Source organism: Bos taurus, chromosome 7, assembly GCF_002263795.3.
Source record: "Bos taurus isolate L1 Dominette 01449 registration number 42190680 breed Hereford chromosome 7, ARS-UCD2.0, whole genome shotgun sequence".
NCBI classification, from domain to species: Eukaryota; Metazoa; Chordata; class Mammalia; order Artiodactyla; family Bovidae; genus Bos; species Bos taurus.
In genome coordinates this window covers 47,577,410-47,597,182 of record NC_037334.1, presented here as the reverse complement: position 1 = coordinate 47,597,182, position 19,773 = coordinate 47,577,410, and the positions used below count along the sequence as shown (strand labels likewise).

At 38.0% G+C, this 19,773-nt stretch overlaps 1 protein-coding gene across 1 annotated transcript in view; it reads right to left on the bottom strand.

The window, feature by feature from the left end:
- SMAD5 (SMAD family member 5) overlaps positions 1 to 19,773 on the bottom strand; it is a 62,298-nt gene that overhangs the window by 26,132 nt on the left and 16,393 nt on the right. The window contains exon 2 of the mRNA NM_001077107.4: positions 7,850 to 8,421. Within this exon, the coding sequence (NP_001070575.2) occupies positions 7,850 to 8,252 (403 nt within the window). The 5' untranslated portion in view covers positions 8,253 to 8,421. The remainder of the gene's footprint in view (positions 1 to 7,849; positions 8,422 to 19,773) is intronic.

The window sequence follows — 19,773 nt, the reverse complement described above, 5'->3', positions numbered from 1 at the left end:
CCTGCTCCCAAACTGCTTCCAGAAACAACAAATTTAAACTTATCCATTTCCTCTAAAATTCACTTTGTGCCCTACTAAATAATAATGCTTATACTGCTGTTACTGTTTTGTCAAGACATTATCTGTAGACTTACTTTTATGGCAAATGAAGTAGATTTCTTAAATCATTCTATTCCCCATTCTCTTCCTAATAAAGTCACATAAAAATTTGGTTAACTCAATATCCTGTGTTTATGATAGTTTATATATTATATAAATTACATAGATACAATTCATTGCTGAGCCAAATTTGTATTATATTTTTTCTTGAACAACTTTTTTTTTAATTATTGCCTTGGTCCTTCATTTGCTTAATCTCATGTTTGTACCACTAATTTCCCGAAGTCCAACAGATCTAATAAATTCCTACCAATACTATTTTCCAGGTGCCACAAATAAAGAATCTACTGATTCAATTTTCTCCCCTGGATCCTCCATCGTTTGCTATTTAAGTTCCCTACAAAGTCAAGGTCTTTAGACTTCCTCTTCTTTTCTCTCCAGTTGGATCCCATTTCCTGGACCTCATTCTCTATTAGTTTACTAAGGAAGGATGTAAGGAAGATAAATTTTGAGTCCTTGCTTATATGAAAGTAACCTGTCTTATGTTTATCTACAGACAAATTCCAGAATAACCTTTTTCTCTCTGAATGTACAGGGTACTGCTTTATTTTTTTCTAGAATCCAAAATTGTACCGAAAAATCCAGTATTCTCATTTCCAGTCTTTTTTATGTGCCCTCTCTTTTTTACTCTGGGAGCTCTCAAAATCTTCTTATCCATGATATGCTAAAATTTCACGTATGGATCTTTTTTCTGTCTCCTTTTCTGGTTACTCAGTCATTGGGCCCATTCAATTTTCAGTTCTGGGAATTGTTCTAATAGTATTTCTTTCATAATTTCTCTTTCACATTATCTCCAATGCTTTAAGAATTATTATTTTATAAGAATATTTAATATGAAACTTATTCTGAGCCAGTTAATGTTTTATCTAAGCACTTTTCATACATTAACTCATCTAATTCTCATAACTAACCTGAGGTAAGTATTATTATTCCCATTTTACAGATAAGGAAACAAAGTCACAGACAGGTTAATTAATTTCTCTATGGTCATTTTGATAGTACTGGTGAAGTCAGTATCCAAATCCAGAGAATCTGGTTCAAGAAAGTAATCTTAACCACTGGACAACACTATTAAATACTGAATCACCTAGCCTGGCTCTCTATTTTGCTTTTATCACTTTCCAACTGTGTTTTACTCTTTTTTTTTCCAACTCTGCAATACTTGCTGGCTCCACTACATATTAACTACGTGATCTTTTATAAGTTGTTGTTTTTTAGTCCCTACATTGTGTCTGACTCTTTCTGCGACCCCCTGGACTATATAGCCTGTCAGGCTCCCCTGTTCATGGAATTTCCTAGGCAAAAATACTTACATGGGTTGCCATTTCCCTCCCCAGGGGTTCTTCCCAACCCAGGGATTGAATCTATGTTTCCTGAATTGGCAAGTAGATTCTTTACCTCCGAGCCTTCAGGGAAGCCCCTTTTATAAGCTACTTTTCTATTAATTTTTGGTTTCCCTATCTGTAACTTACTGGTAAACTTAAGAGTATCATAAAATGTTTATACCATTTTCAAACCCCATGAAGGAATAACCTCATAGGATTACGAAAGTGTCTAGTCCTTGTCATTGTTCAGTCGCTAAGTCATCTCTGAAGTTTTGCGACACTATGGACCTCACTCAGTATGCCAGGCTCCTCTGCTCTCCACTATCTCCCGGAGTTTGCTCAAATTCAAGTCCATGGAGCTGGTGATGCTATCTAACCATCTCATCTTCTGCTACCCTCTTCTCCTTCTGCCTTCAATCTTTCCCAGCATCAGGGTCTTTTCAAATGAGTCAGCTCTTCGCAGCAAGGAGCCAAAGTATTGGAGCTTCAGCTTCAGTCCTTTCAATGAATATTCAGGGTTGATTTCCTTTAGGATTGACTGGTTTGATCTCCTTGCAGTCCAAGGGACTCTCAAGGGTCTTCTCCAGCACCACAGTTTCAAAACATCAATTCTTTGGAATTCAGCCTTCTTTATGGTCCAACTCTCACATCCATACACGACTACTAAAAAAACCATAGTTTTGACTATATGGACCTTTGTAGGCAAAGTGATGTCTCTGCTTTTTAATATGCTGTCTAGGTTGGTCATAGCTTTCCTCCCAAGGAGCAAGCATCTTTTAATTTCATGGCTACAGTCATCATTTGTGGTGATTATGGAACCCAAGAAAATAAAATTTGTCACTGTTTCCATTTTTTCTCCTTCTACTGGCCATGAAGTGATGGGACCAGATGCCATGATCTTAGTTTTTTTTTAATGGTGAGTTTTAAGCCAGCTTTTTACTCTCTTCTTTCACCCTCATCAACAGGCTCGTTAGTTCCTCTTTGCTTTCTGCCATTAGAATGATAGTATCTGCATATCTGAAGTGTTGATATTTCTCCCAGCAATCTTGATTCTAGCTAGTGATTCATCCAGCCGGCATTTCGCATGATGTACTCTGCAGAGAAGTTAAATAAGCAGGGTGATACTATACAGCCTTGTCATACTCCTTTCCCAATTTGGAACCAGTTCATTGTTGCATGTCTGGTTCTAACCGTTCTTGACCTGCATATAGATTTTTAAGGAGACAGGTAAGGTGTTCTGGTACTCCCATCTCTTTAAAATTTTCAAGTTTATTGTGGTCCACACAGTCAAGGGCTTTAGCATAGTCAATAAAGCCGAAGTAAATGTTTTTCTGGAATTCCCTTGCTCTCTCCATGATTCAACAAATGTTGGCAATTTGCTTTCTGGTTCCTCTGCCTCTTTGAAACTCAGCTTGTACATCTGAAGTTCTCTGTTCACATACTACTGAAGCCTAACTTGATGGATTTTGAGCATAACCTTACTAACATGTGAAAACAGTCTAGTAGTTGGAACATTCTTTGGCAGTGTCTTTGGGACTGGAATGAAAACTGACCTTTTCCAGTCTTGTCCCACTGCTGAGTGTTCCAAATGTGCTGACACACTGAGTGCAGCACTTCACCAGCATCATCTTTCAGGATTTTAAACAGTTCAGCTGGAACTCCATCACCTCCAATAGTTTTGTTCATAGTTCATGGTTCCTAATGCCCACTCAGCTTCACACTCCAGGATGTCTGGCTCCAGGTGAATGATCTTCCATTGTGGTTATCCAGGTCATTAAGGCCTTTTTTGTACAGTTCTTCGTGTATTTTTACCACCTCTTCTTAATCTCTTCTGCTTCTGTTAGGTCCTTACTGTTTCTGTCCTTTATCATGCACATCCTTGCACAAAATGTTCCCTTGATAGCTCTAATTTTCTTGAAGAGATCTCTAGTCTTTCCCATTCTACTGTCTTCCTCTATTTCTTGTCATTGTTCACTTAAGAAGGCCTTCTATCTCCTTGCTATTCTCTGGAACTCTGCATTCAGTTGGGTATATCTTTCCCTTTCTCCCTTGCCTTTTGCTTTTCTTCTTTACTCAGTTATTTGTAAAGCTTCCTCAGAAAACCACTTTGCCTTTTGCATTTTTTCTTTGAAATGGTTTTGGTCACTGCCTCCTATACAATGTTACAAACTTCCATCCATAGTTCTGCAGGCATTCTGTCTATCAGATCTAATCCCTTACATCTATTCATCACTTTCACTGAATAATCATGAGGGATCTGATCTAGGTCATACCTGAATAGCCTAGTGGTTTTCTCTATTTTCTTCAATTTAAGCCTACATTTTTCAATAAGAAGTTCATGATCTGAGCCACAATCAGTTCCAGGCCTTATTTTAGCTGACTGTATAGAGTTTCTTCATCTTCAACTACAAAGAATATAATCAATCTGATTTCAGTATTGACCATTTGGTGATGTACATGTGTAGAGTCGTCTCTTGGATTGCTGGAAAAGGGTGTTTGCTATGACCAGCATGTTCTGTTGACAAAACTGTTAGCCTTTGCCCTGCTTCATTTTGTACTCTAAGGCCAAACTCGCCTGTTATTTCAGGTATCTCTTGACTTCCTACTTTTGCATTCTAATCCCCTGTGATGAAAAGGACATCTTTTTTGGTTAGTTCTAGAAGACACTGTAGGTCTTCATAGCACCAGTCAACCTCAGCTTCTTCAGCATCAATGGTTGGGGCACAGACTTGGATTACTGTGATACTAAACGGTTTGCCTTGGAAACGAGTCAAGATCATTCTATCATTTTTGAGGTTGCACCCAAGTACTGTATATCAGACTTGAGGACTGTGAAGGCTATTCCATTTCTTCTAAGGGATTCTTGCCCACAGTAGTAGATGTATGGTCATCTGAATTAAATTTTCCCATTCCTGTCCATTTTAGTTCACTGATTCCTAAGATGTCAATGTTAACTCTTGCCATCTCCTGCTTGACCATGTCCGATTTACCTTGATTCATGGACCTAACAGTCCAGGTTCCCATGGAATACTGTTCTTTGCAGCATCAGACTTTACTTTCACCACCAGATACATCCACAACTGAGCATTATTTCTGCTTTGGCCCAGCTGTTTCCTTCTTTCTGTAGCTATTAATAATTGCCCTCTGTGACTCTAGTAGCTCAGTGGTAAAGAATCCGCCTGCCATGCAGAAGAAATGGGTTTGACCTCTGGGTCAGGAAGATCCCCTGGAGAAGGAAATGGCAACCTATTCCAATATTCTTGCCTGGGAAATCCCATGGACAGAGGAGCCTGGCAGGCTAAAGTCCAAGGGATTGCAAGAGTTGGATACAATTTAGTGACTAAATCACTACCACTACCTTCTCAGCAGCATTTTTGCTTCCCTGGTGACTTAGATGGTAAAGAATCTGCCTGCAATGCAGGAGACCCAGGTTTGATCCTTGGGTTGGGAAGATCCCCTGCAGAAGGGAATGGCTACCCACTCCAGTATCCTTGCCTGGAGAATTCCATGGATGGAGGGGCCTGAAGGGCTATCATCCATGGGGTCGCAAGGAGTTGGACACAACTGAGCAACTAACACTAACACTTTCTTAGTAGCATACTGGACACCTTCTGATGAAGGGGGCTCATCTTTCTGTGTCATATCTTTTTGCATTTTCATACTGTTCATGGAGTTCTCACAGCAAGAATACTGGAGTGGGCTGCCATTTCCTCCTCCAGTGGACCACGTTTTGTCAGAACTCTTCACTATAATCTGTTTCGGGTGGCCTTGCACAGCACGGTTCATAGCTTCATTGAGTTATGCAAGCCCCTGAGCCATGACAAGGCAGTGATTCATGAAGGGTATCTAGTCCTTAAGTGCTCAATGATGTTAATTACTATGACTTTATTAATACTGGTATTATGAAGTGATCCATCCCATGTTACAGCTGTTTAACTTGCTTAAGCATACCAGGCCTAAGCCCCAATCTTTTCTACAGAATGAATCACAGCTGAGGAAAACAGATAACAAAAATAAGACATTTCTATTGACTATCAGACACACCCTGGTTATGAGGGAATATACTAAAGTCCCTTTCTTGCCAACAACTTCCAGCAAATATCAAGCCTGGGATTTTCAGACTATACTTCTCTTTTAAATCCTCATACTTGCCTTTCCTCATCAATTCCTCTGGCTACAGCTCTCCTTGGATTCAATAAGAAATTGAGAATCACCTCAAATACCAACTGGCAGCTCTAAAGCCCTTAAAATAAACTTTCCCTGACAGCACCATTACTCCTATTTTGTTTTATTTTTTTTGCTAGTCTCCACATCTAATGTTATTGCTACAGTTTTTTTTTTTTTTTTTTTTTAAACCATATCAGCATATACTATCTTCATGTGAAATCTAGTGTGGCCAGCAGACTAAGGTGGCTACCATGATTCCTGCCTCTGTTTACCCTGTGTAATCCCTTCCATCTGAGTATTTTATCTGTGACTTGCTCCTGAGCAACAGAATATGGCAAAAGTAACAGAATATATATACTAACATTCCACCAGAACACAATGCCTCTTCTAGCAAGAAAACCCTTTCTTACTGGCTTTGAAGAAATAAGCAGCCACGAATGTGAGCTACCTACTGAGATGGTCACATGGTAAGCAAATGAAGGAGTCAACAACCAGCCAGAATCCAACAGCTTGCAAGGAACTGAATCCTGATAATAATCACATGAGCTTGGAAGCAGAACCTTTCTCAGTTGAGCCTCCAATGGAGACCCAAGACTGACCAATACCTAGTTTACAGCCTTGCAAAGGATCCAAGTAAAGCCATGCCTGACTCCTGACTTGACAGAAACTGTGAAATAATTAATGTGTGTTAGCCCCTTAGCTTATGGTACTTTGTTATGTAGCAATAGGTAAGTAATGTACCCAACTAGTATCTCAGCTTATATAATTCATTCAATACAAAAAAATACTTACTGAGCACTCACTCGTAAGTTCCAGGTAATAAAACTATTCTAGGCACTGGGAATGCAGTACAGAATGAGACAGAGGAAGGTCCTTCTCACATTAGTCAATAAACAAAATGAATACCTAACATTCAAGCAGTGATGAGGCATTTAAGCAAGGACAGAATGAAATAAGAAAATGTGACATGAAAAGATGCTTGGGGGAGAGTACTCTAAGTAGAGGAAAGAGCATGTATGACAAGTCCAGGGAACAGAGGAAGCTTGAGGATAGGTCATGTAGACCCTTGTAGAAATCTGTTCTAAGTGTGACAGAAAGCCTTTAAGTGTCTGGGCAGGGACTGACATGATTTGATATATACTTCCTAAGACTCACTCTGGCTGCTATAACAGGAAACAGAATGGGCTGGGGGACAGAGAAGGCAGAGACCAATTAGGAGACTACTTAAAGGTAAAAGATGATGATGGTCTGTACTAGAGTAGTGGTGTTAGAGATGGTGAGAGATGATATGATCAAAGTACATTTTGAAGGTATAGCAAACAGCATTTCCTCATAGCTTAAGCACAGAATTTCAGAGAGAAATAAAAGATGACTTCTAGCGAGCAATTATGTGAATGATACTGCCGTTGACTTCAACAGGGAAAACTGGAGGAAAAAATGATTTAGTGGGAAAAACAAATTCGAAGTCCTATTTTGACATTAAATCTGGTATGTTTATTAGACATTTGGGTGGAGATGTTATGTAGGCAACTGGATAGAGTCAGAAGAAGCTGACTCTGGAGTTCAAAATGTGAGCATGAATTTATAGATGGTTTTAAGACATGTGATAACATGAGAGTACCTACAGGAAAAATATAGATGGAGAAAAAGTCAAGGACTGAGTCCTGTGAAAACAGGAAAATGACCAACAAAGCGACTAAGCAAAAACAGGTAGTGAGGTAAGAGAATTCTAAGAGTGCTGTGCTTCAGAAGCCAACATGAAAAAGTTTTGAGTGGGAGGAAAGGAGAGCAACTGTACCAAACAATGCTGACAGGGCAAGTAAGATGAGGACCGAGAATGATTGATCCCTCTGTTTGTAAGAACACAGTCATTAGTGAATTTGACAAGTCAAAAGGTAGAAAAGAAAGACTAACAAGAGTGGGTGTCAACAAAGAACAGGAAGAACGGTAATGTAGAGGTAATACAGATGGAGATTCCTAACTGAACAAGGTACGTAGGAGGTGGGGTCACGTGGCTGAGGTCAGGACAGGAATTCTTTCTTAACTTTTATTTGAGGTTGGTCCAGTATTCCTCCCAAGATTAAAAACTTTAAGAAGGAAGCATAAAACTAAAGTAATCTATTAATTACTAAATTCAGTCAAATGCAAATCAGGAGGCAGAAGTTTTTATAATTCTTCCCAGGGGAATTAAAACCTACCTGGACTCTCCACTCTCTTATAGTGGTATGGGTTGATACAAACTTCTTTTTGCTTAGATCCAAAAGGAAATTCACAAATATCCAATGGCTTTAGCTCATGATGACTCTGCAGATCAGGCCAGCGCCAAACACGACAGTATATAACGTGGGGTAAGCCTTTTCTGTGAGAAACCTGCAGGCGTCCATCTAAAGATCTGGGGATAGTGACACATTTGCTGGGCTGTCCTGGACTGCTCAAGGCTTTCTCCAGTTCCTCCATGGCACCTTTTTTCTTTTTTAGTTTTTTCACCAAAGCATCAACTGCCTTTTCTGCCCATTTCTCCTCTTCATCACCTTGCTTCCAGCCCAACAATCGTTTTACTGCTGGACTAGTAAAAGAAAACAAGCTGGCCATTGACGTCATTTGATTTAAATCTTCAGAAACCTTTCTGCAACTCAAAGTCAGTGTCTACTGAACATACAGATGACAGGTGAAAAGTCATATACAGGCCCTAAGCAAAAGCTGCAATTTAAAAGGAAGGAGTGACCTTTATCTTCATAAGTGCCAGAAGCTTCTTTCATTGGTTCAAGCCCTGAAAGAGAAAAGGTAAAAAGGATAAGATCCCTAGTTTAAACAAACAAAATTTACATACATTTAAATCAATATAATTTGAAAAGTATGTTACTTTCAATAAGAGCAGAAAAGCCTTACCAAATAAAACAAAAAACCTAAGTCTAGACAGAAAAATTTTCTCTTAAGTCCTGTGACCACTCACTTCCTTCTTCATAATATGAATCTCATTGGCAATGTCAAATGATAACCACAAGCAAAGTAGGGTGCTCTACTTTCTACACATTATCACCCCACAAAAAACAGCCCCTAGACCTTTATTTCCTTCTGTCAGAAGCCAAGTTTCTGAAGTAGTTTTCTTCACTGAAATCCATGTTATATGCTGTGTCAGTTTTGAACATAATAGTATCCTGATTTGAACAAAGGTCTTAAGAGAAACCTAGTGCTTCCCTAGCATCATTACTTTCTTTAAAATGTTTCACAGACTTGTAAGGTTTGCACAAAAATCACAGTACTATTCAAGTCACATTATTAGATGCAAATTGTATTAGAAGTTGTCATAAGACATACTCAAATAAATCATAACTGGCAGAAAAATGGGAAGCATCTACGTTTAAAATGAAGAAAGTTAGATTTACAAAGAATAAACCCAAGGTTTAATCCCCCCAAAAATAGTTTATCATTTTATAATTCCTATTGCCTTCTCCGATATTTTAAGTATGTTAAGTTAATGAACCTGCTCCAGGCAGAACACCATTGTATACCCTGAAGAAGTGATATGGAGTGGCATTCCACTGATAAGAGTGGGTACAATCTCCTGTGGTTACTACAGTCAACCATACAACTAGTTATTAGTGAAATAGCAGGAGTAATGCTTGGAAAAGGATGTCAGTAACAAAAGATGCTTCCTTTCTTAGACCTAAATAATGCTGCAACTCTGTCTTGGACAAATAATAGAATATTCTAGCATCAAGTTTATTCTGGATTGGGGTGATCTTCCCAGAAAAGACTATATGTGCTCAGTTAAAACTCCAGTAGGGCTTCCCTGGTGACTAACAGGTAATGAATCGCCTGCCAGTGCAGGAGACACAGGTTTGTTCCCTGATCCGGGAAGATCCCACATGCCACAGAGCAACTAAGCCTGTGCGATGCAACCATTGAACCTGTAGAGCCCGGGAGTTCCGGCTACTGAGCCTGTGTGCCCTAGAGCCCCTGCTCCACAACAGAAGCCACCGCAGTGAGAGGCCCATGCACCACAACTAGAGAAGAGCCCACGCAGCAGCAAAGACCCAGCAGAGCCAAAAAATAAAATAAGTCCCATAATGTGAAAGTGTTAGTTGCTCAGTCATGTCCGACCCTTCACGACCCCATCAACTATAGCCCACCAGGCTCCTCTGTCCATGGGATTTCCCAGGCAAGAATACTGGAGTGGGTGGCCATTTCCATCTCCAGGGGATCTTCCCAAGCTGGGGATCAAACCCGGGTCTCCCACACTGCAGATACTTACAGTCTGAGTAAACAAAATAAAATAGAGTTAAATTCAACAACATTACGTGCCATGTACTATGAATAGTCATAATGGTACTTAAAAAAAAAAACACAGTATCAAATAGTTTCATCTTAAGAGCCAATTGATTTATTCTTTCAACATATGCCTGCTGCCTACTAAGAGCCTATTAAAGTGCTAGGCACTGTTCTAGGTGCTGATCCAGAAAAGGAGAGAAAAAGGAGCACTGACTCCTCTTTAGGAGAAAAGGGTTGAAGAGCTATGGAAAACTACAGTTCTTCCTCTAGAAATAAAAATATTAATTAAAAAGTGCTTCACTGATCAAAAAAGGGCCAAGAGCTGCAAGCATTTATTCACTGTACACCACACCCAAGAAATGTGTATCATAACCTCTTGGCACCTGTCACTAGGAACTGCACAATCTTCAATTATGTTGACTCCTCCCTACTTGCAAGGCCAGACCACACAGAGTGCAGAGAAAAACGCACACCTCATTTCACTAAATTCAAATTCCACCAAGTAATTTGCTGTCACTGGGAAGTGAGAGACATGCTCGGCAGTGGCTCTACAGACTGCGTGCTGGAACCATATGAGGAAGGGTGCAGGGAAGTGAAGGTATACTCCTTACGTAGGAATGGATATGCCCAAGCCTAGGCAGTATGTCTTTCCCAACACTTCATAGGATAATTTTCACCGGGAAAACAAAACTGCCTACACTAAACCAGGGAAATATAACAAGAAAACAAAAGCACGCTTTAGGAACAGGTCACAGAGTGTACAGTGTTATGAGTTAAACTGTATAAAAAGTCTTCAGTTGTAGCAGCATTAAGGATACAGGATAAAAGCCATCTGGGTCAGAAAGTACAGGCATGATTTGGTTGTCTGAGATGAGAAGGGAAATTTCAAAGGAAAGGGGAACATAAAAAAATACATGGGCAGGTATGAATAGGGCATTTCCCAGGATAAAGAGCAGACAGGCCCAGCTGACTAAGACCTTAATTCCATAATACTAGAATATAACACAGGCTAGACAGAGTGTTGTTCAGTCACTCAGTCATATCCGACTCTTTGTGATCTCATGGATTGCAGCACACAAGGCTTCCCTGTCCTTTACCATCTTCTGGAGTTTGCTCAAACTCATGCCCATTAAGTGGGTGATGCCATCCAACCATCTCATCCTCTGCCATCCCCTTCTCCTCCTGCCTTCCATCTTTCCCAGCATCAGGGTCTTTTCCAATGAGTCGGCTCTTCGCATCAAATGGCCAAAGTATTGCAGGATCAGCTTCAGCATCAGTTCTTCCAATGAATATTCAAGGTTGGTTTCCTTTGGATTGACTGATTTGATCTCCCTGCAGTCCAAGGGACTCGCAAGAGTCTTCTCCAACACCAAGCATCAGTTCTTCGGGGCTCAGCATTCTTTATGGTCCAACTCTCACATCCATACATGACTACTGGAAAAACCATAGCTTTGACTATACGGACCTTTGTAGGCAAAGAAATGTCTCTGCTTTTTAATACGCTGTCTAGGTTGGTCATTGCTTTTCTTCCAAGGAGCAAGCGTCTTTTAATTTCATGGCTGCAGCCACCATCCACAGTGATTTGGGAGCCCAGGAAAATAGTCTGTCACTGTTTCCACTGTTCCCCCATCTATTTGCCATGATGTGATGGGATCAGAAAGGGATGACAGGAGGGGATGACAGGATGAGACGGTTGGATGGCCTCACCAACTCGATGGATATGAGTTTGAGCAAGCTCTGGGAGTTGGTGACGAACAGGGAAGTCTGGCATGCTACAGTCCATGGGGTCGCAAAGAATTGGACACAACTGAGTGACTGAATTGAACTGAACTGATGGGACCAGATACCATGATCTTAGTTTTTTGAATACTGAGTTTTAAGCCAGCTTTTTCACTCTCCTCTTTCACCTTCATCAAGAGGCTCTTTAGTCCCTCTTCACTTTATGCCATAAGGATGGTGTTATCTGCATATCTGAGGTTACTGATATTTCTCCTGGCAATCTAGAGTAGTGCATGTATATGAGAGACAGCATGTACGAAGCAATGATATGTTAAAGAAGAGGGAGACAAAAGCAGAGGAGCTTGAAAACCTGATACTTAGTTAACCACTACAGCATGCTTAATAAATGTTAACTACTAATCTAGCATCTCTACTATTAAATACTAACCATATTATTTACTAACAAGAAAAAAGGGGGAAAAGTTATTTGTGTATATAAACCCAGAACAAGGACTAAAAGGCTACACACTAAATAACCGACTGCAGTTACCTCTAGGAAGAAGCATGGAATGGGAGATAAGCAATAGAAAGGGGGTCCTGCATGATTTGTTCCATATGCTTCTGTATTGTTTTAACCTTTTAACAACGTATAGACCAGAGACATAGTAATACTCCTTTTGTTACCCGAACATTATTGACCAGAGTGTTTCAATATTCACTTACATAACAAATCGCTGGCTACAGGTATTAGTTTCTATAAAAAGCCCTGGGGTCAATAATATGTTAACAGAGGCATAATGCTAAAACACAACTAGTTGATAACCTGTTATCTACTATAGAACAGAATGGAGTTAAGAGTGCCAGTACAAAACCAAAAAACAAACAGGTGAAACCAATTCATGCTATGAGAACTCAGGATGGCGGCTACCCTTTAAAAGGAAGGCTGTGGGCACTGACCAGAAGGAAACTTGAGGGTTTCTGCCATCCTGGCAAAGCTCTTCATTTCCCTCTGAGTGATTTTATGCGAGAGTCACTTTGTGAAAATTTGGCTGACTGAATACTGAAGACGTGTACGATTTCTGTAACAATTTTTAAGTATTTTCCTGTCATGTTAAGTATAGAGTGGTCAGCTTCCTTCTTATTTTTCTCCCATCTTCAGTTCCCCTTCTCACAGGGAATCCCTCTTTTGTCTTTTATGTCTTTCCAGAGAAATTTTACACAAATACAGATATATAAATAATCATAACCTTTTTTACACAAATAGTAGTATATTGAAAAAACGCACAGAAAAATGTATACACAATGTTATCATCAAGCTCTTTCCGTATCTCTACAGAACTATCATCCTGTTTTCTAATACACAGAATTCCAGTAATCTGGAATCTTAAACAGTAATCTTAAAAGTGTATCAAACCATACTTCCCTGGCAATCTAGTGCTTAAGACTCCGGGCTTCCAACGTAGTAGTATTAATTCGATCCCTGGTCAAGGAACTAAGATCCCACATGCTGCAAAGGCACAGCCAAAAAAAAAAAAAAAGCTAAAAACAGTATATCAAACCACGTCCTTTTTCGGCTCAAAAATCATCCAGCTGTTTCCCATTACACTCAATATCCAAATTCTTTAACATTGCTTTATGGGACCTACACAATTGAGCCTTTGGCTTCTCCTCCTATCTCATTTCTTAGCCTTCTCTTAGCTAACTTTGTACTTAACCACACCTGAAGGCTTTTCATTTCTCAAATACTCCAAAGTCATTTCTACCTCAAGGCCTTTGCACTTGATGTTCCCTCCTATGGAAATCTCCTCTCCCAGATTTTTAACATGGCTTTCTCTCTCAATTAATTTAGCTGCTCAGTTGTCACTTCCTGAAAAGGAGGTCCCTTGCTATTTTATCTAAAATAGCATACATCCAATTCCCACATCATTCTCTATCCCTTGATCCTGCTCAATTTTCTCTCATGGCATTCAAAACAATGATATTGATTTTACTTATTAACTACAAGTCTTCCTCACAAAAATGTTAGTAGACAGGTAGCCTTGTCTTTCTTATCCATCATCATATAACCTTGAACCTAAGGACAGTGCTTGTTTATTAAATGAATGAGTAGAGAGTTTTAGAATAGCAATTCATAAAAACATAAAATACCTTTATAAGAGCAACAGCATAAAATTTAAAACAAAAAAAATAGTTCTTTACAGACATGCACAGAGAGAATAAAAGTATGCATGAAAATGACATGCATACTGAATACTGATTACTTTTCAGGGAAAGAAGGAAAGAATGTAGAAGAAAGAATGGAAAAGCTTTAGCTGTGTTTCTTTTAAAACTACATTAGAAGAAAATCTGACAAATCATCAGTATGTTATTTTCTCTATTTTTCTATGTGTATAAATATTTTATAACACAAAAATGCACTATTTTAATTTTTTAAAGTATCATAATGAAAATAGAAGAGAATCAGATTCTATCCTTTACTAGATATATGACCATGATGAGGTATCACTCTAACTCCATTGATTTTTCTATAAAATAGGGATGATGGTTCCTAAGTCATTAAAATATTGAAGTAATAAAATAATGTGTGCCTAAAGTACTAAAAACACAATTAAACACACATGTAATAAATGTTTCATAAACTGAAATATGCTATTCACACATGAATTTCTACTACTGGGAAAGGGGAAAGGACAAACTTTGCACTCACCTCTTTAAATGTGGAATGATTAAAAACTTTAAATGTTTACCAGAATTCTTTTTAAAAATGTTTTGTAACTTTCCAAACTGTATAGCTGGTGTGTGCCACAAGTAATCCAAGTATTTGTTTTATAAGTTTCAACTTACAAAGTTAAAAAAGGAGCAAAACTGATCATAAAAATTCACTAGTAAATAAAAGGCCTGATCAGGAACTTTCACAAAAGGTATCAAAACTGCCATTAGATGATAAAATGGGTTCAACAGCATTAGTTACCAAAGAAATTTTTTAAAAAATTAAAAAAAAAAACAGTGAAGTATCACTCTACATCCACCAGAATGGCTAGAATTAAAAAAAAAAAAAAAGCAGATGTTCATGATAATCAAAACAACTCTTACATATTCTGTTAGCCCAACAGAAACATAAATTAGCCCAACCACTTTGGGAGACTGACAACATCTACTAATGCTAAACATGGATCCCTATGATCCAGCAATTCCATTCCTAGGTAGGTATCCAACTGAAACAAGTGCTATGTCAACCTAAAGGCAAGTACATGTCCATAGCAACTTTATTCGTACTCCAGTGGTTTGCACTGATGATGAACAGTGAGCCTGCGAAGTCCACCACTTTTATAGTGATCAGTAAGGAAATCTATTCTCTGTTCAGAAACAATAACTTCACTATCAAAAGATTAACAGAAGTCCCTGGGGAAATTGATACATATTTTCATGAGTATTTTCACAATAAAAATGCTCTTAATATTAGTATCACAAATGTCAAGCATGTAGGATGTCATATTATGCAACTAAATTATTTTATAAGAAAAATTAGGTCTACATTCAATTCAGTCTTTATTATAAGATTAATGCATGTTTACAATTATAACCTAATGATTTTCCAAATTTTTAGTTTTTTTAAGATAAAGTCCCAGTAAGACCTTTTATTCACAATCCACTATAAAATACTGGTTTGCATTTAAAGTGATTTCATTTTGAATGAGTGCATTCCTGAACCAAATATCACTGGCTCATGAAGACCTAAATATAGCAGAAGCTTTTCTTAATGACTTAGTTATTATTATGAACCTCTGTTACTGTGTCATGCTAAAAACCCTCTATAGGAAGTGTAGACTGTGGGCTGTGCTGCTACTGATGAAAAGACAAAAGTGCATGCGTGATCTTAAAAAGTTACCCACAGAGGTAGACTTTTAGACATATAACTTTCTTGAAAGAATACAGCTATTTTAAGAATGTGAATAGTTTCCTTTCTACAAAAGCAACTGCTAAAGCAGATAATAATATTCCTCTGATAAGAAGAATAATACCACTAACATTTATTGAAACTTCACTATGCCAACCACCATCGAGCACCTATAAATTGAAAATCATTCAAACCTCAAAACAGTCATACAAGGTAAATTCCATAATTTTCATTTAACAGATAAGAGAATAGGTAAAAGGAAATTAGATGTAACTTATATAAATTAATGTTTATTTACAAAGATAGGAAGAAACAAAGTCAGGAACTGAACCCTAGCAGCCCAGCTCCAGAAACCTATGTTCCTAAGGACTGCACACACTGCCCACTAAGCCTCCTGCAAAGAAATGCTCTCCCCTTCAGGATCTACTATTAATACCTTCCATATCTCCTAGACTTCTCCAAAACATTCAAATCATTACATGTTATCAAAAAATAAGACCACACAATTTCAACCAAGGATAATCCAATGTGTTCATTTTCAAACTGACTTTTTTATACCACTTAATATAGCTCATCAACTTTTTTTTTTTGCTTTCACGTAACTGCATTTTAATACACACGTGCAAATACATTAGTGTAGGGCCTGGTAATTTTCTTTCAACTTTTCTTTTTTGCCACTTCATTTTTTAATTGAAGGATAATTGCTTTACAGAATTTTGTAGTTTTCTGTCAAACATCAACAAGACTCAGCCATAGGTACACCCATGTCCCCTCTCTCCGGAATCTCCCTCCCATCTCCCTCCCCATCCCACCCTTCTAGATTGTCACAGAGCATCTGTTTGAGTTCCCTGAGTCACACAGCAAATTCCCATGCTTCTTTAGCTTCTTAATCTACTTTAACTCACTCTTCTCTCTGTTGAGCTCAGTCACTCTTGAGGTATGAAAGGACTGTCTAAGTGTTTCTACTATTGTATAAAATTTACATTTATTATAGCAGACTTAATCCAAAGCCTTTTAAATTATCATTAGGACATTTTTGCCACATTTATCACAAGAACATAATTATCTAAGAAATGATGGAATAATGTACTACTTTTAAAACATTTTTTTCTAGATACAAATGTTCTAATTATAAAATATACTTACCCACATCACTGCATTAACATTTGGTATACTTACTTCCTTAAATTTTTTTTCTCTGCATATATATAGTCTCCCCAACTTCTGGCCATGACTGAGGTTTAACACAGCACTGCTTGGTATTCTGCACTCTCCATTTAACACTCTAAGAATATGCCCAACTCTATTTCACATATTCACTTTCTTAATACTTAGCATTTATATTTCTAAGTGAAAATTGTTATACTGTGGGTGAAACTGTTTATGATATCCATGTAACAGCAATTTTCTCTTGTCATCTTTTCTGTAAAATATGTATTTAAAAGTAACATATTGGCTCATAAACTGAAATGAAAGTATCAGAGTGCTTGCGATACAGCAATAGATTTATTCTCTATCCTCACAAAAGTCCTCCGTTATGAAATAATTTTTTCATTATGTATATAAAAATAAACTAAAATAACAATTTTTGATTTGCATATGCTAGCATATGCAACATGAGCCCCAAGTGAACTTGCAATACCTTTGAAAATTAGAGTATGATTAGGTTTTCTAGTACCCAAAAGGTTTAATTTTATCTCTCTCATTAAAAAGTTAGTTCCATTTTTCACACTCCCTTCACCTTTCACTAAATAAAATGAATTTAGAAACAATGAGAACACCCATCCTCAATTCAATCAGCTGATTGTGTTCACAGTCATCCACAAAACTCTTTAATACTATTGTTAAACTTATCAAAGTAATAGAGAAAATTTCAAAAAGGTTACATTCAGTAACTTAAGTCTTTAGAGGTTACAAATTGTGGGGTAGTTAAACCTGGTCCTCTATGCTCCCTTTCTACAATGCTTTCTGGGTCAACTAAGGCACAAATAACATGCTACACTTAACCTCAGATTTATACTCTTACTTATCCAACACATGTTTACTAAGCATACCTAAAAAGGGCAAGCCACTAAACTAGATGCTAAGTGGCTAAAAGATAAATCAGGCCCAGACCTTAACTGTAAAGAATTACAAGTTAATAATCAACTAAAAGTGCCCATCCCTCTCTGCAATACACCATGGAGAACGACAGATACCCTCAGGGTGAACAGGATGTTAAAGAAATTCAGGGGATGGCCGTTGGGGAAGGGAATGGAGGAAGACAAAAGGCATGAAGTAGCTGTATCTTAGGCATAAATGCTATTCCTGGAAAGACATAAAATCAGAGACTTTATCTACCAGGACAGGGAAATATTACAGCTCAGTTTGCTGGAACATAGGTGGTAGAACAAGAAAACTGGCTAGAAATATACAATAAGGCTAACCTACACAGGAACATTAATATTAATATATGTATTGTAACACACAAAAACACTAGATCTGAGGTCTAATGAACTAGGGTTCAAATTCTGGATCTAACACACCTAAACCTCCATTTATTTCTATTTTGTATAATGAATATCAGTCCTGAGAATTAAATGAGATAAACACTTAACTCAGTGCCTGGCACAGTACATATTCAGCAAAGGGAAACTGTAGTCATTACTGTTGTAATAATCATGAAATTTTTTTACATCAGGATCAGGATTTTTAAATACACAGCTGGGCTACTTCATCAAATATACAAAGTCAATCTACCATTATTTTATGAACCTTGAAGGAAAAGAAAGTTGTAAATTAAACTGTCACACCATGTTTTCTCATCACTTAGTTTTTTCTTCATAATATCATTTTTCTGCCATCAATACTGCAGGTTTGAAGAATGTTCCAATATTACTCCTGGATTATAGTTCAAACCACTGACACCCATCCTGCAAGTTTTGCTACTGGTCCTTGCTTGATCTTCCCAGAGGGTGTAAATGAGAGAAATGACAGCAATAAAACAGCAAAAGCAGACTTCATGCACGTGCAATGACAATAACATCAAAACTGCCACCTAGTGAAAAGCAATATTCAGACGCCAACAGTTAATAGACACATCCCAACTTCAGAGATGTTAAGAGGTGAAAATAATGCACATCTTACAAGAAATAAGGCAGCCTTTTCTTTCCCCCATCACTTCCCACCAGCATCTACTCTCTTTCTCTCTTGTGCTCATTCTCCTTTCCTGCCTCCCCTTTCGCCAATCCTCACAGCTTCTCTCACATTCCTCAGTGGATTCTGGGGAAGCTTGGCTACTGCCTAATGATGCATAAACTATCTAAGGAAAATAAGCATTTCTTCTAACTCCCAAAGGACCTACTCAGCATGGAGTCCATATTTTGTATCTTTGGTATATTCATGTGCACCAGGGATTGCTCACCTCCGAGTTTTCTTCGAAGGAGAAGAGAAAATGTATTCGATAGCCCAGATATGTAAGACAATGCCGCACATGAAAACTGGCTTCTGAGCAAATTCTGTGTGCCTGTCATGCTGGGCCACCTAACACATTAAAGCTACCCTAAGGTACACCATTGGGAATAACATATCTATTATCACTCCTTAAATGTGATTTAATTAGTTCCTATGAAAACCAAAATCATGGAAGTTAAATCATGGAATTATTTTCTTTTGCAAAAAACCTCCACGAGAAGCTCTTTCAAAACAGTTATTATTAAAAATGTTAAAGTCACATTTCAATAGCATAAGCAGGGATAGAAGAAAAATTCCGTTTTCTCTTTTATGCTCTTCTGAAGTCACACTAACCCAGCCTTTTTGAATGTTAAATATCAAACTGAGCCTTCTCCTGAAAAGCCAAGTCTTCTTACAATAATAGAAGGTAGACTAACAAAGAAGTTAATAAAACAAACTGCTCCAACAAAAAGTTGAATAATGCCTAAGATATCTTTCAGGGAACTTCTAGTTCTACCTTAAAACCCACAGAATCCCCCCAAATCTAACATTCCATTAGGAAATACATAGGATAATCTGTGTAAGGTAAATCTTGCATGTGTGCTAAGTCACTTCAGTCATGTCCAACTCTCTCTGACCTTATGGACCATAGCCTGCCAGGTTCCTCTGTCCATGGGATTCTCCAGGCACAAATACTGGAGTGGGTTGCCATGCCCTCCTCCAGGGGATCTTCTCAATCCAGGGATCAAATCTCATCAATACTGCAGTTTGAGTGACTACAATGGAATCTAGTGATCAAAC